Raw genomic sequence first — 24957 nt, forward strand, 5'->3', positions numbered from 1 at the left:
AGTGTCCATCACACAGGGATGTGGAGCACAGAGTCCCTCAGAACAGTGTCCATCACAAACAGAGGGATGTGGAGCACACTGAGTCCCTCAGAACAGTGTCTGTCACACACAGAGGGGTGTGGAGCACACAGAAAATCCCTCGGAACAGTGTCCGTCACACACAGAGGGGTGTGGAGCACAAAGAGTCCCTCAGAACAGTGTCCGTCACACACAGAGGGATGTGGAGCACACAGAGTCCCTCGAACAGTGTCCATCACACACAGAGGGATGTGGAGCACAGAGTCCCTCAGAACAGTGTCCATCACATACAGAGGGGTGTGGAGCACACAGAGTCCCTCAGAACAGTGTCCATCACACAAGGATGTGGAGCACAGAGTCCCTCAGAACAGTGTCCATCACACACGGAGGGATGTGGAGCACACAGAGTCCCTCAGAACAGTGTCCATCACACAGGGATGTGGAGCACAGAGTCCCTCAGAACAGTGTCCATCACACACAGAGGGATGTGGAGCACACAGAGTCCCTCGAACAGTGTCTGTCACACACGGAGGGATGTGGAGTACAGAGTCCCTCAGAACAGTGTCCATCACACACGGAGGGATGTGGAGCACAGAGTCCCTCAGAACAGTGTCCATCACACACAGAGGGGTGTGGAGCACAGAGTCCCTCGAACAGTGTCCATCACACACAGAGGGATGTGGAGCACAAGAAGTCCCTCGAACAGTGTCCATCACACACAGAGGGATGTGGAGCACAAGAAGTCCCTCGAACAGTGTCCATCACACACGGAGGGATGTGCAGCACCCAGCGTCCCTCGAGCAGCGTCCATCACCCACAGAGGGCTGTGCAGCACCCAGGCAGCACACAGCGTCGCTCGCAGCAGTGTCTGCGGCACGCAGCGGCGCTCCCGTGCCCTCGCCCACACGCTGGCCCCCGCCTGCCGCTCGGCTCACTCGCTCGCTCCGTCCCTCTCGCTGTCCCGCCGGCAGCAGCGCCGCACGCACCGCCCGCCCCGCTCCGCCCGCCGCTCCTCCGCCCCCCTCGCCCTGCCCGTCCCGCCTCTCGCCCGCCCTGCCAGCCCCTCCCCGAGCCGGCGCTGCCCGTGTGGGCGCCCGGCCGGGGCTGCTCGGCTGCCGCTGCCCGCGCCTGGCGCCCGCCGGGCCGGAGCGGGGCCCCCTCACGGCGGCGGCGGCGGGCGCGTCCGGGCGGGATGTCGGGGACGCGCTGCCAGGCGCTGTACCCCTTCTCCGGGGAGCGGCACCGGCAGGGGCTGCGCTTCGCGGCGGGTGAGCTGATCACGGTGCTGCAGGTGCCAGACGGCGGCTGGTGGGAAGGGCAGAAGGAGGACGGGCTGCGCGGCTGGTTCCCGGCCAGCTACGTCCAGCTGCTGGAGGTAGGAGCGGGGCCGCGGGGCGGGAGGGGCCGGCCCGGCGATGTCCCGCGGCGGAACCGGCGGTCCCGGGGCTGTCGCGGTGCTGCTGTGGGATCCCCCTCGATATCCATGTGCCCTGCCCCGGGCAGGTGTCCCGGTGCTGTAAGGATCCGCTCGCCCGGCCTCGCCCCGGCAGCCAGAGCAGCGTTTGGTGCTCGTAGCTGTAGCCATGGAGAGGCAGAGCTCAGGTGCGTGACGAGCTGCGGACTGCTCCGGGCGCTTGGGTTTTCACAGGCGCTGGCAGCAGAAGTCAGCGAGTGGCTGCGGTGATGCAGCCCGTGTCGGTCGCTCACGAGGATGCTGGGCTAGTTCTGCTCCTCATTACCTTTCACTGAGCCCGTCGTGGAATATGTTGTGGAAGAGGTAATTCAGGTATAGGATGATGGAATCACAGAATGGGTTGGATTGGAAGGGACCTTAAAGTTAATCTCATTACACCCACTCTCACATGTGCAGGAATATCTTCCATTAGACCAGGTTGCTCCAAGTCCTGTCCAGCCTGGCCTTGGACACTTCCGGGAGAAGCCACAGGTTTTCTGGGCATCACCACCTTCGCAAAAGAGAATTTCTTCCTAATGTCTATTATAAATCTGGCCTTCTTCAGCTTGAAGCTGTTCCCCCTTCACTCCATGCCCCTCTCCAGTGTCCTTCCCCAGTATCTACAGGTACTGGACGATTCTCTAAGTTCTCCCTGCAGCCATCTCTTCTCTCCCTCTGTTGCAGCAGTTCCCCAGCCAGCTGCTGTCACCTCGCACCTGTGGCATGGCTCAGGGAACCCCAGCAGGGTTAAGGCAGGTTGTGCAGACCCATGGACTTTCTGTCAGGATACTGAAAAGTTCTATCAGCTTCAGTCATTTTCAGGGCCCTGACAGCTGGGATGACAGTTGGATTCCCACCTCGGGACTGCTTGTGCCTGAATGTGTTTACGGCTTTCAGTCCATGCAAACAAGACACCATATGAGGGTAAAAAATATGTCCATGAAGAGTGCCTTCACAATCTCTGCATGTGAATTCTGAAACATCTCATGCACTAAAGCAAGAACTTGCCGTGACCCCATCAGTCCTCTCCTCCCTGGCCATTCCCTGTTGTCATTTGGAACGGTCTCCAAGGCTGGGGACATGGCAGTGGTGTCCAGGAGCATCTCCCTGTGGTGACTGGGCTGAAGCCATTCACAGCACATTTCTCAGGTCAGCCTCTGTTTGTCCTCCCCTTCCAAGGGGAATCAGCCAGCCTGCTTTGCTTATATGTAAGGCAGGCAGTGCTCATCCCCAGTTTTCCATGCACACTTCCAGGGAATCCAGAGAAGCAGAGTCCTGAGCAAAACCTGCCCACCAGCTGCATGTAGAGCTTTTCTGTGAGGAAAAGATTCTGTGCAAAAGGGCATTTTGCCCACAAATCTGGTGCTGCCTTTGGATTTCTCTTGTCCAAATAATTTAAAAATCTATGATGTTTCCACTGATTTCCTGTTTCTTACTAATTTTCCTGGAAAGACAGGGAAGTAGAAGCAAGAATTGCCCAGGAAGGGCTACAAGAGTGAGGCCTTGGGCTTTCCCGTGCAGCTGACGCACTTGGGATTTCTTTTGTTAGTTTCAGAATGTGAGAGTCCTATTGTTTGTCAGTTTTGCCACCTACAAGATCATTTATTGGGGTACATGAATGTTTGTGGTTTCACAAATTGCTAAATGTTTACACATCTAGGAACTTGGGAGTTGTTTGAGGAAAAATGTATCATGAGATGCAAAAGATTCTGCTCAGCAGAGGCAGTGGGGAATTGCTTCAAAATACCATGACTTTGCTCTCCCATCAGCTCCTTCTCAGAAACTCTTGTTTCCCTGCTTAAGTCTGAGCAAGTTTCACCATGCCTACACCCCATAAATGTTACTTTCTGACCCTTGGCTTGTGTACCACTCACAGCTTTGATGGAGACCACTTGTCCACACAGCCTGGCCCCCTTTCCCTTGGGCAAGAAAAAAGAAAGAAGGCAAGAAAAATGGCAAGGGCTGAGTGTGTTCACTCTGGCATGTTTTCCTTTTCTCCAGAAATGGTACCTAATAAGGACTGTGAGCTGGAGTTAAAAAATACATCAAATGAGAGCTAATTAACCAAATCCATGGGATCACAGGTACTTGGCGCACATCAGAGTAGATGTGTGAGAAGGAAGCTCTGTGTGTGTGTGTCTGCCATGGCTCTGCTCAGTTAGCCTTTCCCTTCTCTACAGGTGGTTTATCCCTTGTGTGCAGCTTGCTCAGGGACCTGATCAATCTGAAAGACGCCACAACAGGAATGCTCTCCTTCTCTGCTCTCTGATCCGAGTCCCAGCCCAGCCACGCTGACATGGGAACCGATGTCAGGGAGGTGGTCACAGTGCATGTCCAGATGGGGCCATGGACATCAGTCTCCTTTCTGTACCAGGCAGCCCTTCCATGGGCTTTGGTGGCCCTGGTCTTGCAGCTCTCAGTAAGGTTCAGTGCTCTTGTCCTCAGCTGAACTTGAGCACACATGGTTGTTTGGAGAGGAAGATGTTACTCTCTCCCTTTGTCCTGCCCTCATTTCCTTGTGCCCAGTTTACCCCAGCAGCCACTTGTGGTCTCTCTGGAGCCTGAAGGAGAGCTGGCTGCATTTTCTGCCACAGCAGAGACTGAACATGCCTCGTGGCATTGCCTGCCTCCACAGCACACACCCTTTCTTCTCTCAGCAAGGCCCATCGGTGGCTGGGAGGTACCAGGAGGAGGTGGTCTTCTTCTGAAGCCTTTGTGACTTGAAGTCTGCACCGTGTTTAGACAGGAAGGCTTGATTTTCTGATTTGTGGGGCTTTACACTTACCAATCCAGGGATCTCATATGACAGCACTGGTTTGAAAGTCTGTGCTGAGTTTTGGTCCTGGGCTGAAAGAGGGAAGTGAGAAAGGTGTGAAGAACACCAGAAAGGGGAAACTGTGTTTTCAATTCATTCATCACAGAGATCAAGGAAAAGACCTTGGGGCAAGAGAGACATAGAGAGGTAGAGAGGTAAAGACATTTGGCATCCTTTTGTTTCCTGCTCCTGTGGCTGCTGCAAGCTCACAGTGGAGAGTTAGAGGAAAACAGTGATGGCTGGAGGTTCCTGCTCAAGGCAGTGATGGAAGCAGTGAGAGCTGGAGGAGGACTGGAGGAGCCCATGGTAGGGACAAGCCAGAAATGGCATGTCTCTGTGAGCTCTGGAGAGGATACCACTATCAGAGAGGAAAAGTGATAACATAAACCAAAAAATTATCAAAAGCAGAGAGCAAAGAGAGAAAGGGAGGGTGTCGGCTTCGTGGTGGGGCTCCAGATGGATTCCCTGAGGCTGGGCTGGTTGGGAGCAGTTGAAGAGGCTGCTGTGGTTTTAATCACAGAATCACTGGGTTGGAAAGGACCTTTGGAGATCAGCTAGTCTGGCTTGCCTGGCTATGTCTGTTAGGTTTTCAGTGTGTGCAAGGGTGCACACCACAAGGTGTTCTGGACAATGTATTCCAGTGTTTAACTACCCTCACAGTTTTTTCTTGTGTCCTTTAAAGGAGTCTGTGTCCCTTTAAAGGGATTTTCTGTGTTTTAATCTGTACCCATTGCAGCTCATCCTTTCCCTGCGTATCACTGAGAACAGTCTATATATTTTTTTTACTATCCCACCCATAGATTTTTATTTACATTGATAACATCCCTCTCAAGCTTTCTTGTCTTGATGCTAAACAGTCCCAGTTCTTTCAGCCTTTCTTTGTGTGACAGATGCTCCAGACTCTTAATCATCCTCATGGCCCATTGCTGTACTCTCTCCAGTGTGTCCTTGTCTTCCTTATGTTGGAAAACCAAGTACAGTTTCTTACACTGCTGTAGATAGTAGGTGAATGGAGAAATGGTCCCTAAGCAGTATTTCCTGAGCGTGAGAATCCATGGGCACTTTGGTTTTCCTTTGGCTGAGCTTGCTGTATGAGCAAGCAACACCCTTCTGCAAGATGAAGGGCTCAGGGAAGGAAGATGTTGATCCATAGCCTATTGAGTAGATACCATCAACTTCAACCCTCACCTCTCTTTTGGTGATTAATAGCTATGGCAGCTGTGAGACCTGAAAATCAGGGATTTTCTGACCCTTTCCTCCCTCCTGTGTGCTCTATATTTTTGCCTGACCTTTTGACCATTGAGCAGAGCCCTACAGGGCCCCTCAGTACCAGACTGTGGCAGCCCCGGGTTAGGAAATTGGCCTTCCCAGCCTGGAGCAAGAGGGAATCTGTGCAGATGCAGGTGAGGAGGTGGTGCACACAGAGCCAATGGAGTGGGGTGTGTGATGCACTGAGGGATTTCTCAACAGCTCATGTTTCTTATCCTGAGGCTGGCTGCCTCCTCACCCCGGCTGCATCAGGGTGTTTGGGATGATGATGTGTGTAGAGAGATCTGTACATCTCCAGAAGTACGGGCAACCTGGCAGGAGGCTCAGGTGCTCCAGTTTGTGACAACCTTTATGGTGCAGGGCAGCACAGATGTTGAGAAAGTGGGGTAGTGTGTATTCCAGGAGGTGCTTTGCATGGGACCCTCTGGAGAAACCTCTGTTGTGTCTGATTTCTCTAGACAAGTGATTTTTGGAGTATTGGATAGATGTATCACTCAGTCACATTTGCAAGTGGTTTCTTTGAAAACCTATTTTTGGGCCTTGATTTTTGTATTTGTAGTTAACTAGAAATCACTTATATAAGCAGCAGCAGCAGCAACATATGCAAATTTGCTGGAAATTGTCAGCACTTTTTATAGCTTCAGTCATCCCACAGATGCAAGTCTCTGTATGAAGCACAGCGTGTGCTTCCAGAATGGATGGAGGTGGCTCTGGAATCTGACTGAGCGGGCTGGACTGAGTAGGACTTCGAGCTGCCACTGATCTTATCTGCACTCCACAGCTTGATTTACCAGAACTGTGAGGCACTTAGGAAGGAATGGTGTGCTTCTCCCTGGTGCAGGCTTCACCTGCAGCTGTCAGACAGATGGTTCATTGCTTCCACTGCTGTGTCATACTCAGTGGGTAACTCACCTCACCTAAACCAACCTGGGACAGATGGGAATGTGCAAACAGCTGAGCCTGGAGGTGGTTGAGCATCCAGCTGCAGGAAGCATGGCATGGCATGGCACAGACTGCTTCCTTCATTGTGCCTAGGGAGACATAGAAAAAAAGGATGGACGGAATATGTGGAAATCAAAATGGCTTTTATGAATTTATTTTGTAATAACAGAGAATGTGTAGAGGATTTCTGTGCTAAACTGCTCTCTGCTGTCATGGGGGCTGTATGATGTGTGTGATATGTATTAAAAGGGAGGGTATGTTGGTACCTGTTGGAACAGAGCTTTTCCTGATGCACAGAGGAGAATAAAAAGTGTGCACCTGGATGCCTGTGGGTACCTGAGCCCTGAGCTATTTGTACATGGTGTCCTTATCTCCTGCATGCAGCAATGGTGCTTTGCTTTCTCAGAAGGTTCTTCTACATCCTTGGAGTTTGTTGTCTCACTCTCTCTCATTCCTCCACCTCCCCACTTAAAAATCAGCTTAACATAAAATTCATGAAGAGCCACAAGAGCTGAGGGGGATGTGTGATGATCTCAGGCACAGATGTGACTGCTGCCACTGCTTTTTTCTAAGGATATTCTGCGGAGCAAGTAATGCTCCAATCTATAGTCTTGGGTGCTGGGGAAGGAATCTGGCTTTTAATCTAGTGTGGTAAGGCTGTGGATGCTGAATCCAAAGAGTGTGTGGCATCACTGCCAAGCTGGGGTGATCTATAACCTATCTCCTGCCTGGGGGTGCTTGTGACACCATCCTGAGTGTTCTGGCCATTCTGCTGCCCCTGGGACAGCAGTCACAGCTGAAGTGGGGATGGTATTTCCCCTACCATGGAAGATTGGTTTTCATTCTCTTGCTGCAGGGCTGGCTCTCTGATGAAGGCAGAGGCAGAGATTTGCGTGGCTGTAGATGGAACCTGCTGTGGGTGTTGTCTAAGGGAAAAGGTGAAGTTTCCAAAGCTCACAGGTGCTGAGGCTGGTCTGCTCTGCATGATTCAACAGCAAACTGTTGTTCAAAGTGTTCATGAGAGAATGACAGTGAGAATCCTGTGGTATTGCCTTGTGGTTTAGTTTCACACAGGCTTTTTTCCCCTCTTTGACTTTCTGTATTTTTTAGAGTTGAAACTTGTGATCATCTGACCACTGATATTTCTGGCAAATGTGAATGAAATCAAATAGAAAAGGGGGAGGAAATTATGTTTTGCTGCCAGAAAATCGCTCTTTAATCAAGTTCTGAGGGAATTTAAAGCCCTAAGAGAGTGTGAAGGGGATGTGAGGCTGCAGTTCACAATCCCTGTTATCCATCTAGCAATAACTGTCTCGCTCTGTTGAAGTTACAGATAAAATGTAAAAACTGAATAGTACCATACATAGCCAAAATTTGTGCAGAGAAGGGTCTTAGAGATGGTTGCAGTATTTTTTATGAGCTCTTGTGTCCCCTGCAGAAGTTGGGGTGTTGCAGAACCTGGGCTCATATGTGCTGCTTCTGTAGCAGGTGAGAACAGTCACACTGTTGGCCTCACAAAAATTGCATAGGACACAATTTTAAAAGATGTTTTTCCTTTTCCTTAGCTAAAAGATGAAAAAGTGTCATGGAAGGCTTAAACTGGAGTATCTCTTATGGCCTGTGGATTACAAAAAGAGTCTAAAAACACTCTCCCTGCAGACATCTGCCTTCTAGATGTGCATTATTAAATGCACATGAAAATGCAACATTAAGTTTCTGTGCACCTGCAATTTAAGGCTGGCTATAGAGCAACTGTGAAAAATGTGGATCATTTAAAGACTCCCCTGAAGATTGCTTAGTTCCCTAAAGAATTTCTGGCTCATTCTGTGCTCTGAATGGAGCACATGTCCTGTAGGAAAATACAAGAGTGATTTCTGCTGAAGCAAACATGGAGAACTCAAGTTTCACTTTCCAGTTTGGATGCAAAATGCACCTTCAGTGCCTTAAGTGTTTTGCCATGAACACCAGTGCTGAATGTACCACACAGAACTTTATACTCAATGTCGTTTGAAAAGACACAGTAGGAATAATGAGAAAATGTCAGATGCTTATTTTTTAAATACAAAGCTTTACTCTGGTGTCCAAAATGGAAAATTTGTCTCTGTAATCAAGACCAAAGGATTCTGGCACCTTTGATAGGATTTGGTTTTCTCTACTTATTTCACTTTTACTTGTGGGATAATAAATGACCAGGTAGAATTAACTAGTCATTTAACTAACTAGATTAAACCTGTGTTTTATGCTCCATGATTCCTTATCTTCCATGGTTGCTTATGCCCATGAAGTACATTATTATCAGTAATGTGCCCCAGTGCTCATCATCAGAATCTGAAGTATCTGAGTGTGTTCTCAGGACTTGGTTTTTTTTGTTGTTGTTATTTTGTTATTTTATTTTTGTTATTTTGCTGACTGCTGACACCAAGTGCTCTCCCGAAGATAGGACATTGTTTTGGAGAAGCTTCACAATAACAGCAGCAGGTGGTATCTCTTTTGAAAATATTTGGGTCTGTTGCAGTTGTTTTCATTGTGACCACACTACAACTCAGGGCAGGAGGAGTTTCTCACTTTGCACGTGTTCATCCTCTTCCCCCCATCGACAGCAAAGGGAGCCAGCCACTACTAACTTGTGTCTTGGAGTTTGACATAAGGCACTGATATTTCTGTCTCTGATTTCTGACACTCCCAGGGAGAACTCATTTTGGGCAGCTTTCTCAGCATCCTGCACTTCTGGACTGTGCCTTGTTCCCTGTGCAAGGCAGGTTTGCTGAAGTCTCCCAAAAGCTGGGGCTGGGCTGCAGTGGCTGCTCCCTGTGTGCTCATTTCCAGGAGCCTGCACAGCTCTGCTTTGCAGACAGGGACAGAGGATCTGGGGAAACCTGAAAGCAGCATAATGGAATTGGTGCTCCCCACACTCTGCTTTGCAAACTGTCATCAGTTCATGTCACCACAAAGTGTCATTTGGCATATTTAATTACCTGTCACACTCCATTTTATTGGTATGAGCTCTTGACTATGCAGAACAATGTGAAACCAGGGCCAGCAGTTTGCTCAGCCACTATTTTCCAAGTTTGTGCTTCCACTAGTGTTTGTCTTGAAAAATTTAAGTATGCTTCAGCATATTTGGAATTTTTTATGCCCCGCCACTGTGTAAAACATTGCCTGTTGAGAGGAGCTGCTGTGCAGGGTTGGTATGTGGCAGGGCTGTTAACAGGTTTGCCCTGTACCTGCAGAGCAGGTGAGCAGGCTGAGGCTCTGCAGCACGGGGTTAGGCATGGCAGAGCCCCTTGCATACCTGCCATAGCTGCAGAAGTGCACTTGTGACTGAGAGGGAGAGCAGGCTCCACATTTCCCTGGGATACAGACTCCTCCCTGCTGTGGTGCCTTCTCAGTACCTGCTGTGGTGACTGCCCTGGGGAGCAGTCCTTTTACAGGCATATGGAATAGCAGAGAAAGCTTTTTGCTTGTACTAGTAATCCAGTTTTCCACATCACGCTATCAAAATAGCTTTTGTAGTAGCCTAGTGCATCTGTGGTTTGCTTTTTTGCTGGCACATTCCAGAAAGGGGTGCCATGGGTTACTCAGGAGCTGCCACTCTGCATTTTGTAGAGTCTATCTGGCAGCAGAACAGGCCAGCATCTTTTAACATCCACTTTTGTCAGCATTTGTGAGCAGTCCCCTCAGTACTCAGCCATCAGCATGAGGCACTTTGGAGTTAATTTAGGCTGACTGACAGATGACTTTGGTCACTAATCTTTGAGCTCCTCAACAGGTGCAGAAGCAAAGGTTGAAAATCTTCCTTTGACATTGTTTGAGACCTGTCTGGCATTTTTCCTACATTTGTGGTTGGTAAGAGTAGACTGTGCAGACTGTTCTTGAGCCACAGATATTCCCACTGTGATGCTGGCAGCAAAAGCACCGTGGTCTTCCAGTGTTTGTTTGAGCACTGGGTTTGTTTACTGCACGGATCTCTCAGGACTTTCCCAGCTCTGTGGCACTTGGAATGGCCTCTGCTGCCACAGTCTCCAGGAACAAAATCTTTCCAGCTTTAACTCCTTTGCTGGCTATCACTTCATGTGCCCATATCCATCAGTTCTTTCCTCTCTTTGCACTGTGGAAAATGCCCTCAATAACAGGTAATTAGAAGTAAAAAGTCTTGGGAAGACCTGGGGTTTTGTATTGTGAAATGAATCAGACCAAGGTCCATAAGGAAAGTGTGTGAGTCTCAGTTTGATCTTCCCAAACTTGTTTTACTTGGAACCACAATAAAATCTGCTAGCTCAGGGTTAAATGTTAAATATCATTGTTTACTGCACCTGCAGTGTCCTTCCTGTCAGCTCAGCCCTGAATGTGGCTCCTGTTCACCCCCTCACAGCCCTTTCACCAGGGACAGGCCAAGCAGCTCTGAGAAAAATGCAGCAGTGAAATGGGGAGCATGGAAGGGGTTAACATGAAGCAGCTCCCTGGGCTGCTAAAAGACCAGCTTTTGTGGAAGTCTGAGGGAAGGAACAAGGATCTTTGAGCTTGACATTGTTTGGGATATGAAAAGTACAACAGGATTTCAGTTATTACCTCCATATGTAATACTTTGCATTTATTCCCAGTGTGTTTTGTTTGTTGTGTTGTTGCCTGTTGTTTGAAGATTTACCAGAGATCATGTAAACAATCGTGTATAACCTGAACATATTTACAGCACATTTCTTGTGTTCCTGAATTGCCTGAGGAGTGATTGGCATCATCACTCCTCAGACACATAACCAGACCTTTGAGGCTGACCTTTGGTTTGAGGAAGATTCTATTTGCTTCTGCTCTTTGCCTTCTGGCTTACCTATTTCTTATTTTTGTATAGTAGTTTTTTCACTCCCTGGCTGTTTCTTTTCTCCTGGAAGTCTTCATAGAAAGGAGTTTATGCTTTCACAAGCATACCTGTGATAGTTGGTCAGGCAGCAGATATACCAGCATTCCCAAAAGTACCATACAGAGATGCTCGTGCCACCATGGCTACAACATTGCTACTGAGTTTATTCTGTCATTCTGCTTAGTTTGACTGTGGTCATCTAAGCACTTTCAGAACATTCTTTGGAATTGGCTGCCTGGATCTGCTTTGTCTTCCTGATCCTTTCTAATTCACTTATTTAGCCCTTTGCTCATGTTTCTAGAATGAAACCCTGCAGTTGGCCTGTGCTGAAATGCTCCTCCTTGAGCCATTTCTACAACACCACAAAGCCAGACCTACAGTGACAAGCTAGTGCAGTACAGGAGCAGTTCCAGTTGCTACAGAAGTGAAATTTGGTCATAGAGGAGGCAGAGCTGGCAAGCTTTTGGTAGTGGGGTAGATGGAATAATTGGTACAGAGGAGTTTGGAGAAGAAAAATGGAGATGAGGAGTGACAGAGTTTGCAAGGGCTGGCAGAGAATGAAGAATTAACAGAGTTTGGATTTGATACAGATATGGCAAGGTGCCATGTAGAAATTGCACAGAAGAGGAATTGTATTTCCAAGGGGTGAGCAAATGCTTAACTCAGAAAGGAACAGACAGAAACTGGTTTGATAGATGTAGTTTGTTTTGTAGTCCTGAAGCACTGTGTGCAGAATTCAGTTTAAAAATGCTGCTGAGGGCCGTGTGTGCAGCACACAGCTGAGCACTTCCAGCCCTGCCCATGTAATGAGCTGCCTGAGCAGCAGATTAGCTTCTACTGTGCCAGCTGCTGTATAATAGGACTAATTCATTACCCAAAGCAAGTAATCACTCTCAATAGCAAGATTTAGGAGAGAGCCTATGACTTGTCTCATTGCCCTGCAGACTGCTGATCATCACAGTGATAACTGAGACCAAATGAAGACTGGGAATAACCTCAGTCTGTTACAGAATGAAGAACAGAACTTCAGGTATTTCCAAGAAGAAATTATGTTTAAATCATCTTTTGGACAATAATTTTGCAATGAACCTGAATTAGCAAACCCCTGTGCAGAGTTTCTCTGAGCTGCACTGCCCCCAGGTTTGGGGACTCCCTTGCTCCAGCTCCCTCCTCTGCTCTCAGACCAGCACCATTTACTAAGGCTGAATTTGAATCTTCAATGAGGGACAAAGCTTTCCTTCAGTGCTTGCCAAAAACATAATCATGGGCCAGAAACATAATTCATCTCTGGGATGGGACCGTGGCAAATTCTGCTGTGCAATTTGCTGGCAGTGATGGGGAGGAGATTTTGCTGGTGCAAATCACTGTTCCCAGCACGCTGTGATCCCTGTGGCCAGTGCTCTGGGCTGCCTGGTGTGCCCCAAGCAGGATGCTGCCTGCTCATGGAACAGGCATGGAACAGGCATTACAAAGATGAAAATTCAGTACTTGTGGGACAGGCTGATTATTCCAGACTCAATTTCCAGCCCAGAGGAGCCCCTGCTTTCTCTCTCTGTGATGGGCTAGAGCCTTGCAGTTTGCCCCTGCTTTGGCAACACTGGGCAGGGCAGATCCTCTGCAGTTTCACATCTGCTGTGTCCCTTCTTTGCTGAAAATCATGCAACACCTCATCAGAGCACTCTGTGGAACATCACACACCTTCCTTATGGACCTTGGTCTGATCCATTTTACAATATAAAACCCCAGGTCTTCCCAAGACTTTTTACTTCTTCCAGCATGTCTCTGATACCCTCCTCAGGAATCTTGTCAGTTTGGAGGTGGGACTGTCCCATCTCAGAGGTGGGACTCTGCTGGAGTAGGAGAGGAGGTGTGCTGGACATGTTGGAGCCCCACATTGAGGACAGGGAGCCCACAGAGACCACCAACTGCAAGCAGCACGTGAAAGGGGAAAGCTGAGAACTTCTCTCTTTTAAGCTTTTTCTTTTATTTATGATGTTGCCTTCCTTGACAACTTCCACAGTTTCTTCTTAAGGCGAGAAATTTATTTATAACTGAATAAAATAGATGGGTGAGCAAGGGCTCCTCTGTACCTGATGGAGGCTGTGTGTGTTTGGTGACCACTGGCTCATTTATAGTCTCCAGGAGAGGAGGATTAGCCAACCTCCTGTGCCAGGTGAGCAGCTCAAGGGCAGAAACTGATAGACATGGCTGCAGTTTCTTCTCTGCATGGAGCCAAACACCACATACTTCCTCAGGAGCTGCTGTGCGTGCTGTGACCATCCTGCTGCCCCAGGGGGCCATAAGAAGTGCCAGCACAGGGTGTCCAGGGGCATGGCAGGTTTCTCATAAGCTTCAAGGATGGTTTGTGCTGTTGTGTTCCAGCATGGGCAGGTGAGTAGCCTTGGGGCAGGAACTTCTCAGTCCTGCTGACAAGAACAAGTTCATCCTTATTTAAAAAAGACAGAACACTCTGATTTTTACAGCCAGCTGAGGAAGAGAAACCCCTGAGGTGAGACACTCCCAGTGCTTTTTCAGATGTCCAGGCTGGAGGAGCTGGGTTCTTCTTCTCCCTGGTGATCAGAGAGCTGTGAGCACCTGCTCAGCTGAGGTCTGCAGTCCTGAGTGGAGGCAAGAGGATGGAGCAGCTCTGCCTGTGGGTATGCTCAAACAGGCTGTATAGCAATCCCCACAAGGAACTGCACTGAGATGTAGTTTTCGTGTCTTGCCAAGCTGTTTTCTCTTGCTAAGTCAGAGAGCAGGAGCCTGAGGGTGTTGTTATCAATCTGGAGTTTGAATTCAGCATCTGCTCTGCATCCTCCCGCTTCTTTCCCAGGCATGAGGCCAAGGTTTGGTGTCCAGGAGGTGGGACCTGCCTGCAAATGCAGGGCTGTGCTCAGCCTCCCCACTCCCTCCTCCACAAACAAAGCTGCTGCAGCAGAGCACAAAGGTGCAAATACGATTTTTACAGCCCAGAAAACAGCTCTTGGGTTTGAATTAAATTTTCCCAGATTGTTTTTTTCCCCACCTTGCATCTGTCAAAGCCCAGCTCAAGTGTTCAGGCAGCTGGGTGCAGCACCACTGGTGTCACAGAGAGGTTCCCCAGCACTTCCCTGGAAGTCTCAGAAGGGAAGTAGCACAAACACTGAGGTGCCCTGGGCAGGACAAGCTCTTAATATACATTTATAAAGTATTTCCTGTTAATGTTTTTCTACCGATTTTATCTACTTTTGCACCTACACTTCTGTATTTGTCATAGGAATAGCTGGCAGCTTTTTTAAATTTAAAAGCAGTCTAAAAGGTTCCTTCTCTTACATGCCTAGTACCAAGCACAAAGGCTTCCCAGTCCCAATGACTTCTGAAGTTTCCATATTGCAATTATTCAAATTCACTGATGCAGTAGCAGTTAATAATATGCTGTAATGGACATAGGAGGAAGACAGATATTGAAATGCCCAATTCCATAAACAAGATTAACTTGCTATGTGTAGAGCAATCAAGCCAATGGATTTTGTTTATCTGCTTCAAGAGTGTGGTTTGATGAATCTGGAGTATGCAGCAGGTCACAGTGTCTGCACCACGTTGGAAAAGCATCCTCTGGGCAGGATAGTCCCAGGGATTGAGGTGCCAGGCAATTTAAAATGGCCAGTTTATTTATCATCTTTATCCAGTGAGACAGGAGACTGACTGGGAAAAAAGAGGGGGTGAAGGGAACCCAGTGATTCATTGTGTTCTTCTGAGGATGCTCAGTTACCACACAGGGCAAATTAAATCCATCAATAACTGTTTGTTTCCAGGGATTTCCCCCGCTGGCTTTTTTGGGGGCTGTTTTCTCCTACTTGCACTTTTTCCAAACCAGATATTGAATTAATATTTCCTGGGTGTTTCTGCTTGCTCCATTTTTTTCTGCATGCATCTGGCCCATCAGCAGTTGGTCCTGTCCCAGCAGCAGGTCTCCTGCTCAGCTGTCTCTGCTGCCTCCCAGCCCTTTCCTTGAGGTCTGCCTTTGCCATCCCTCATCTCTGCAGTCCTCCCCACCACTGGCAGTGTGCTGCCTTAAATGTTATTCTCGCATATGGACCAGGACTGAATGAATTCCTCTGCACAAATGTGATGATCTGGATATTCTTCTTCTCAGATGAAATGTTTGTATGATGGAGTTTCATTAAAAAGAGATAAACCAGGAAAAGGAGATCCGAGCTCCCTTCAGCATGTAGAGGGCCAGGAGCAGCAGCTGTGAGGACAAGAAAAAAGTTTCTTACCTCAAAGGTAGGCCACTAATTAGAAGGTAAATGTGAACAAACCCTTTAATTTCAGCCATAGATAAGAGATATTTACTTCACCAAGGTCTGCCTGATCTGGTGAAATGGCTGCTCACATTATAGTCCTGGGAAGGTTGCATGTGGAAGAAACACACAGAAGTCCTCTGCTTGTGTCCTCCTCCAAATCAGAAAAGCCAGAAGGAGCAGAACCACTGTGCAGGGGTGTTGGAGAAGGGGACAGCAGCTGCAGAGAGCTGCTGGTGCTGATGGATTGATGAGAGCCAGCTCAGTTCTCTCCAGGAGCACAGGGCAGAGGGGACCAGTGAGCTCCTGCAGAGCTCTGCTGCTCTGCCCACCCCGGGCTTCTCAGGCTGCTGCATTACCTGGATGTCACACACACACCTTGATCTCAGCCAGCAAACAGCTCTGCTGTGGCTGTCCAGGCCTTGCTGTGGGACAGGATTGAGGCAGGCAGGCAGAGATACGTGTGGTCATGCCTGAGCAACCCCCAGAGCCCCACTGAGCCTGGTGGAGAAGGAGATTTTCCCGAGGGACATCTCAGTCTTCTGGCAGGGTACAGAGGCACAGAAGGAGCCTGGAAGGATGCTGCAGGTGCAGTAATTGGTGTCAGTGGGGCTCTCCCTGCCTGCTGAGCCTGGCTGCAGTCTGTGTCCCCTCTGCCAGGGGCACCAAGCATTCTGCACTGCCCCCAGAGTCCCTTGGCCTTCCTGTGCCACCCTGTCCTGCCAGGAGGCATGGGCACATGGCCCTGCTCTCAGAGCTGCCTGTGCATCTCCTGTTCGTTTGCCTGGCTGCTTGTCTGTCTGTCTGTCTGGCCACAGCACAGGCAGGGTGAGCTACGGCTGCGTGTGGGGGCTCCTGCAGCCTCCTTCAGGCGTGCCAAGTGCTCAGAATGGCCTTCCTCCCGTGCCTTATTTTGTTGTTTGTTTGTTTGCTCGTTTATTAAGATCTGTAGCGGCAGCAGAAATGAAAAAATAGAGGCGGTGTGTCTGTGTGAGTGCATTGTGCTGCGGGGTTGCAGGCACAACAGTCACATTCCCCACGCCTGAGAGAGATTACAAGGGAGGGCGCAGGAATGTGCATCTGGCAGCACTTTGTATCTTGGCCATTTCACTGCTTTCTCTGCATCTGAGGTTCCCAAAGTTTTGGTCATGGAGGGCCATTTAATCCAGGGAACAGATTTCCTCTGCAGGGAAACACCATTCAAGAAGAATTGAGGGTGTTTGTAAGTAAAAGGTTAGTGCTTGGAAAAGAGTAAGGCAGGGATCTGCCCAACCACAGCAACAGGAGGAAGCAAATTACATTTTAAAGTAGAGGAAAGTGTAGCTATAATATGCCAAAACATTGCTTAAGGCCTGGGGCCAGGAACAGAATCTGAGCTAACTATTTCAATTTTGTTTTAATTTAATGTGTTTTTAGATAGTAGTCATAATAAAATTATGAGAAATGTGGATCATAAGGTTCATAAGGCACCTTGTCCAACATTCTGCCTAAAAGAGAAAAGATTACTGAAAGTATTTTTAAAAGTAGTTAAATAAATCAATGCCCTATTCCTGGAAGTGTCCAAGGCCAGGTTGGGCAGGGCTTGGAGCCGTCTGGTCTGGTGGAAGGTGTCCCTGCCCATGGCAGTGAGTTGGAGTGGGATGAGCTTTGATGTCCCTTCCAACCTGAAGCATTCTGTGGTTCTATGATAAATACAGAAAATTAACAGGGATTGTTCTTTGGACATTCTCAGAATGTCTTTTTATTAATTTCTCATGAGAAGAATACTCTAACTCTGGAGATCTGACAAGATTCTTATCTATTATGCTTTTACTTGCTTTTCTAACTTATAGATACGTTACTTGCTCCAAAATGTTTCTGTAAACACATTTTTGGCAGATGACTGCAGCAAGGTTTGAGGTTGCTGTGCCTTAGCTCTGCTATGCATACTTGGGTGTGCATGTGGGAGGGAGTCTCTGTATTTTAAAGGAAAATCCCTTCCTTCTTGAAAGGACACTAATTATTAGTTGCTATCAAGTGCTTTTATTGTGTCTGGGAAACTGCAGAACGCAACAATAGAATGGGGCTTGTTAAAACCCCAGTTATGTGTGAGAAATGAGGCACATGGAAGGCATACCCTAGCACAGATGGGAGAGAGGATGCTGGAATTGCATTGTTTGGAATTGCATCCAGCTGCTGGAATTGCAGAGGATGCTGCAGGTAGATTGCAGTGCAGGTAGAGAAAGCATTCAGCCAGGCTGAGCTTCCTGCAGTGCACAGCCTGGAGGCCCCACACTAAAACATTTGGCTTTATTCCCAGATGTTCCATTCCTCCAAGCCCAGCTGCACTCACAGGCACAAGAATTCCAGAAGGCAGCCGTGCTGCCCAGCTCTTTGTTTGCCCTCAAGCCCGCTGAGAGTGACTTTTCTACTCCCCTTTTTCATGCCACGGCCCAGAGAGAGGGGTCAGACAGCAAATTTAAGTCTGTGGGAAGTTTCTTTTTTCAACTGCTTCCAGTCACCCTTCCAGGGCAGAACACCTGGAGCAGGCAGCATGCCCCCAGCTCCCTGGCTGCCTCTCGGGCCTCTGCCCATCTAGCTGGTGTGCCACGCTCTGCAGTCACTCAGGGAGGGATTTGTCCCCAATTTGTCATTCCAAACTGGAGACAAGCAGTAATGCTGCAGCTGGCTTGGTCTGGGCTTGTGACTCTCTGTGCTTCTGGGGGTGACTCTGACAGTACAAGGTTTGCTCAACAATGGCCCTGTTGTCCCCGGATGCCCAGAACAACACAGTCCTTCAGAGTACTTGGCCCTGGTGCTCTGCCTCATGGCAGATGCTGGTGTCAGAGACAGAGTGGCACATCCCTCCTGAGAAGGGTGAGGCTTGTAAAAAAACTCTGCTCCAGGTTTCCCATAGCGGAGTCTCAGGCATCCAATTTTGGGAAGAAAACAGCTTAATAACTGAGTGCTACAGGGCTAGAAACAGCCCTGGGTAGAGACCTCGAACAAAGGAATCCCTGGGCTTTTACAGCCTTACAATCCACATACCCATTGCAGTGGTTATTTTTTTATTTCTATCCAGGGTCTCTTGCTGTTCTCTGGCTCCTACAGAGTCCCTGGGTGACCAAACACGCCCTGTTCAACCCTGCAGGACCCTGAGCCCTTGGTCAGGGGAAGGGTCAGTGTTCTCAGTGTCCATTCCCAGCTGCCTGCCAGGGGCTCCAGCCATTCCCCCAGTCCTGGCACAACCTGCAGGTCACACCTCCGCTCCCCCTGGAGCACTGGGGGTCCCACAGCAAAGGGAGGAAGGGTCCTGCCTGCTCCTGGGCTGCTCTGGCACTGGACACACCCAGCCCAGGGCTCTTGGAGGGCTGGCATTTGCCTCACCCCCAGACTTTCACCTTCTTCTGCCCATTCCTACCCTACCAAGCCATGGTGTGATAACTCCTGCTTAGGGAAGCTTTAGTATCCAGGAGAGCCAGCTCCTGCCAACCTGTGGCAGAGCTCTGGGTCCCCATTTCCACTGAGGGGATGGGGCTGTGCCTCAAGTAGTTTATGTCAAACTCTGTCACATCGCAGCGGGCTGAGTTTACACAGCAGCCTGCAGAGCTTTTGCATAGAAACATGAAACTGTGCTCATGGCAGCTCTGGCTATCTTGAGAAATCAGCTTTGTCCCAGCTGGCTACATCGTGTTGTTTGGAGACATTGTGGTAGGGAGACAGCATGGCTTCATTTTCTGATGACAGAAAAGTAGCAGAGCAGGGCACTCAGTGTGCTGGCTGTGTCCTGGCAGATGAACCCTGCCTAGACCTCCAGAGCCTATACCCCCTCTGCTAGTTAGCAAATGAGATTCCAAATATTAACTCTCTGAACAGCAGGAAGCGTTGGTGCTGAAAGGAAAACAGAGGAACGGGAAAGTGCTAACTTCTGTATTTCTTTTGGGGAAGAAGGTAAAAGACTTCAGCTAGTTCAGAAAAACTGCTTGACTCCTGCAGGGAAACAGGCTGCTGGGAGGGTTTGCTCCATGTTTCAGGGAGGCAGCTGGTCACAGATATGCTTGGGAATGGGTAAGAGGTGTCAGCCCAGTCCTTCCTGGCATTCTTTAACTGGACTTCTAACTTCTGGGTGGTTCATATGCTGACTTCCCACAGGGGTGTCCAAGGCCACGTGTTGATGCCAAGATCTGCCCCTTTTCAGTAGCTGCTTTTTAGACAGGACAGACTGCAGTCATCAGTCAGGGCATGGACAGACAAGTGTCATCACCAGCTGCCTATTTAACTGGTTCCTTGAATCCTCTTACCCTTCACTGGTTTCACCCCTTCCCCCATCCTTGTTTTTTCATTTAGCCATCTACCCCTAATCATCCCTTGTCTTGTATAATACCTCTTTCCCTGCATCCTTCTAGCAGTCCATGGTCTAGAGAATCTTTCCTGTGACTCACTGTGATGGTTTCCACCCCAGATCAAGGGCCTGATGGCTCTCACCATGAGGGTGACTGCACAGAGGGCTGTGTTTGTGAGATTAGGTTATCTCAGCTCCCATCACTGCCCCTCTATGTGCTGTTCCTGTTCCTCTCTGCTCTGTTGTGTGTGGAGCTGGGCCCTCCACAGATCCCCCAAGCATGGAAAAGCCCTCTGAGATCATCAGATCCAGCCTCTAACCCAGTGCTGCCAAGTCCAGCAGTGAGCCATGTCCCTAAACACCACATCTGCTCATTGTCTGAGCACTTCCAGGGACACTGATTCTACAGCTTGCCTTGACAACTTCTCCTAATGCCTGACCACACTTTTGGTGAAGAAATCTTGCCTAATTTGGCAGCAGTCTGTCTACAGGATCCCTCACTGGCCTTCCAGGGCTGTGCTGTAGAAGCTGCATCCTGCATCCTTGTGGCTGCCTGATGTGGCCACAGCATTTTTCCTGCCCAGTGTCAGTCTGGCCATCATCTGACCATGCATGGCTCAGCTGGATACAGAAGAGGGGCTGCTCAAAGGGAACTGGACAGATTTGTCCATTAAGTGATTTCTCTGTTAGCACAGAAGGGAAAACAACCGTGTGTTTTCCTGGGGGTGATCCCTGAGCTCCCTGTGGGTGCATTGTGGTCAGTGTGTTCTAGATGGGCTTTCTCAGAGCAGACACTACTCCCATCTGGCTGTCCATCTCCTTGGCACCTTGGTGAGAAGGTGGTACTTGATTTCCCCCTTCTTGGTTGCTCTTTCAGTGCCAGATCTCTGCACCCTTGTCACAAAGTGCTGAATGCTGTCACCCCCTGAGAGCACCCAGAGAAAGGAGTGCAGAAAGGGGAGCAGAGCTCAGGCAGAGCAAGAGGCAGAGAAGGCTGACAGCTGGGCTGTCCTTTGCAGGCTGCTCTCACCCTCCTGCTCACTTGCCCACTCCCCAAATCCCTGCTATCAAAGGCTTTTTATTGTCTCTTTGCTAACCACCCTCTTCAAACCGGGGCCCCACTCCCAGTGCTCTTTCTCCACGCTGAATCTCAATCCTGCCATCTTTCTTATGCTTCCTACTTCTTACACCTGCCCAGCTTTCCTCCTCAGCCAAAACCCACTTACTTCTACAGCCAAGCACTCCCTGGACTGCTGCTTTGCCAGGGAGTGAGCATCATCTGTGGTAGGATCTGGACCAGCCCTGGTGCCAGGAGTCCCATGTCACCCACCACGGGGGCCAGGCTCAGCTGCAGCTCAGGGCTGTGACTTCTCCCAGTCTGCCACATGGCTCTGTGCACCAGGCACATGTTGGGAAGGAAGGGAGAGGGCTGAGCTGCACTGGAGTTACTCAGATTTTTCAGTTTTGGTTTGGCAGCCCCTATTTTGAAGGGGTCAGGGTGGGATTCACAGGTCAGAGCATTTCTCTTCCCACACATTTTGGTCTCTCACACAGCAGTGAGGCAGAAAACATCACCCACTCTGTCTCCCTGGGTCATGTATCCTTCAAAAACAGCTTGTTTCTCCCTCATTTATGGTACTGATGGAGAAAAATATCCTAGTCCCAGAAGGCTCACTCTCTACACAGTGCTTTTCATGTACATTACATTAAAGCAAAGTCCTGGGCACATGCCTGTGCCACAGCCAGGAGCTGGGTGGGTGAGAAGGGAGGCTTTTGGCAGCTGTGGATCTGGCTGGAGAGCAGGCAGAGCTGGGTGGGAGGCATGCACAGTGTTCCAGAGCCAAACCAGACAGAGAGGAGTGCAGAGATAAGGGAGAGTTGGCCACCCATTCCTCCTGGTCACAGCCACCATCAGCTGGTGGGAGGGTGGCAGAGATGGCATCCCAGGCAACAGCAGCTGCATGGAGACACAGGAGTTATTTAGGAAGCAGTGAGGCAGAGTGGCATGGCACAGAGGAAACTTACTCTAGTACAAAGAGATTTTTAAAACTGGGAGAAATGAGAGCTGCCCAGCTCAACTGGAATGGGGGCATAGTTCAGCCCACAGCTTCAAGCTCAGCACTCTGAGATGCTCTAGCTCAGCACGGGAAGGGGACTGTCCTCTGGGGAACGAGGGCTGGTGGCACGGAGCAGAGGGATGGCACAGCAGGGCTGCGGGGCATGGCAGGGCCACCCAGGGAGGGTGACTTGTCCCCAGCAGAACGTGCCATCCTATGCAGCCCGAGAGGAGCTGTGCTGGTTGCCCAGACAACCAGGACAGATCATATGACCCGTTCCACTTTCTATATATAAATCTGTTTCACACAGTGTATGTGACTCCATGGAAACCAAATGTTGAGCAAGGAAGGTTGCATAAAAATGAACAAAATACAGAATGACTCAAAGTACGAGGCAGAGAGAGGCTGTGGGTAGGGCCCAGGGGTTTGAAGGTGCCCCAGGCCTTCTCCTGGGGCAGGGCACAGGCTGGTAGAGGCATCAGCTGAAGCCAAACACAGACCCCACTTCTTTAACTGCACCATACAGCACCCTCCTGTAGCTAAAGGGGCTCCAGGACAGCTAGAGAGGGACTTTGGACAAGGGCCTGTAGTGACAGAGAGCAGGTTTTGATGAGCTTTTAGGAAGAAATTCTTCACTCTGAGGGTGAGCAAGCCCTGGCACAGGTTGCTCAAGAGAAGCTGTGGATGCCTCATTCCTGGCAGTGTCCAAGGCCAGGTTGGGTGGGCTTGGAGCAGCCTGGGATAGTGGAAGGTGTCCCTGCCTGTGGCAGGGAGGTTGAATGAGATGAGCTTTGAGGTCCTTTCCAGCCCAAACCATTCCATGATTCTGTGCTTCTGCCTTTTCTGCACCAGGACTGACACACACCTTTTCCAAGCTCAGTGGTCACACAAAGTGCAGTTAGAAAGATAAGCTCAGCATTGTCAGGGCAGAACAAGCTGTTCCCCACAGGACAGAGGCAGTTCTGGGGCAGACTGATGCTGTGTCCTTGCATTGCTCCTTGCAGGGAGCTTCCCCTCCGTACTTTGCCCATCTTTCTGTCACCAGTGGTCCTCCAGCACTGCAGGGCAGCTGCTTGTTTGGGCACTGTGGCCTTTCCTGGTGCTGCTGGGTCTGCAGGTGGGACTGCACAGGTGGCAGCAGCAGGTGAGTGTGCTGATCTGCCCTCTGTCCCACAGCCAGAGGCTCTTCTTCATTTACTCCAAGGCTGCATTCTCTGCTTAAACAGGATCATAAAATCACAGAAGAATTTAAATTGGAAGGGACTTTTAAAGGTCTCTGTTCCAGCCCCTTGTTCAGAGTTATATCAGGTTGCTCTAGGCCTGAACTTGTGGGTTTGGGATTGTTTTTCTTTCCTTTCCCTGGGATTGTGTGTTGGGAATTGCCCCTGGTCTGAGCTCCGCTGGAGCACTGTGCAAGCCCATACATCTTCAGGGAGCTCAGGCTTGTCAACACACAGATGTTTCCTCCCAGGATCCCTCTTTGAAGGAGAATGGGGATTTCCTGCAGTTTGAAAATGGGAAGTCATTTTCCTCTATTGAGCAAGGCAGAATTTGCCTCAGGGTCAAGTCATCGTGGATTGAACTGATGTGTGTTACTCCCTGTTACCCCACTTTGCTACATAAAACTCCATTTGGCTTTTTTCCCACCACTGGAACAGAATCACAATGCCAAGGGCTTTTCCAAAGGAACAGAATGAGTTGGACTGCTGCTAACTTGATCAAGAAGACGACGAAAGATAAGAAAAAGAGAACAGTCAGAAGAGGTGGAGTGGGAGAAGCACTCACCAGCTCCCTGCTGGCTGTGCTACTCTGTTCTGAGCTGGCCCAGCCAGACAGAAAGTGTCAGAGCTCTGACAGGCTGCTGCTCTTCTTCATGTGCAGCCTCCAGGATGTCTGACCCAGGTGTCCTCTTCAGACCTGCTTCCAGACCATCAGGGGACGGCAGCACACAGATGAAACAGTATTTCCTGGTCAGGGTTGTGGTGCTCTGGGGTGGCTCTCTGGCCCACACAGATTGTCCTCTTCTTGGCATCCCTGGCTCAGTGCCCATGGATGCAGGGGAAGAAGCACAGAGAATGGTCAGGTTTGTGTGCTCTGACCTATGTCAGTGCTGCTCTCTTGGATTAGGGGAGTTAAACCCAGAGATCTGTTGTTATTCCACGTGCTTGCCTTTGCTATCTCTCTCTCTCATCTCTCTTTGGTGCTCAAGAGCACCAGTGCCCTTTCTGCATTTGCTGCTCAGTTCTGTTTCTTCTCTGCTGTGCATTTATCAGGAGAATTCCATCCCTGTGTTTCTGCAGGCAGCAGACAAAAACCATCCCTTGTCTGTAGAACCAGACCTGTTGGGTGGTTGGCTCTTCAATGTTCCCCTGCTGCACGGAATTCTGATCTGATTTCCTAGGAAATCTCATGGGAGAGAAGAGCTTGTGCTGTTGGATTTTAATGTTTTGCAAGACACTTTGATCCCTTTTCCAGGCATCCAATACAGATGGAGGAGGATTTCACTGGGGTCACACATTCACTGCTCACATTGTTCAGGTTTCCTGTTTCCTCGAGCATGTGTTGCAGACATCCTTTCTGGGTCCAGACTTGCCTGTCCACCACCATGGTGACAGCAGCTGGTGACACTTCCAGCAGTGACAGTGAGGGGAGTGGCTTGAACGTTTCTGAGCTCAAAGGCACTGTGGGAAGGTTTAGAAAGCAGAAGGGACTGCAAGCCCACCCAGCCTGAGCTGGGGCAGGGGTGTCAGGGTCCTGCCTTTTCCTCTTTATTGGAATACAGCAGAACTTCTAGAAAGCGGCACTTAATCTTGATGGAGGAACCACAAGAAGTGCACAGCTCCCTGGTAAGCCTTGATTCTTATCCTCATGATTGGCAGATTTCTTTCAAGCTCAGCTTTTCTTCAACTTCCAGTCCCTGCCTGCTCCTGCTCCTCTCTGCTGG

The 24957-nt window shown here is 49.5% G+C and overlaps 1 protein-coding gene across 2 annotated transcripts in view; it reads left to right on the forward strand.

Moving 5' to 3' along the window:
* The first annotated feature begins 1157 nt into the window (after positions 1–1157).
* The window catches only part of GAS7 (growth arrest specific 7), a 75223-nt gene continuing 51423 nt past the window's right edge, over positions 1158–24957 (forward strand). Inside the window, exon 1 of one of the 2 annotated variants that reach the window (XM_021538703.2) lies at positions 1158–1393. In XM_021538703.2, coding sequence (XP_021394378.1) covers positions 1211–1393 — 183 coding nt within the window. In that variant the 5' untranslated portion in view covers positions 1158–1210. The remainder of the gene's footprint in view (positions 1394–24957) is intronic. The other variant, XM_021538702.3, reaches the window with a different exon arrangement.

Source organism: Lonchura striata, chromosome 19 (genome assembly GCF_046129695.1).
Source record: "Lonchura striata isolate bLonStr1 chromosome 19, bLonStr1.mat, whole genome shotgun sequence".
NCBI classification, from domain to species: Eukaryota; Metazoa; Chordata; class Aves; order Passeriformes; family Estrildidae; genus Lonchura; species Lonchura striata.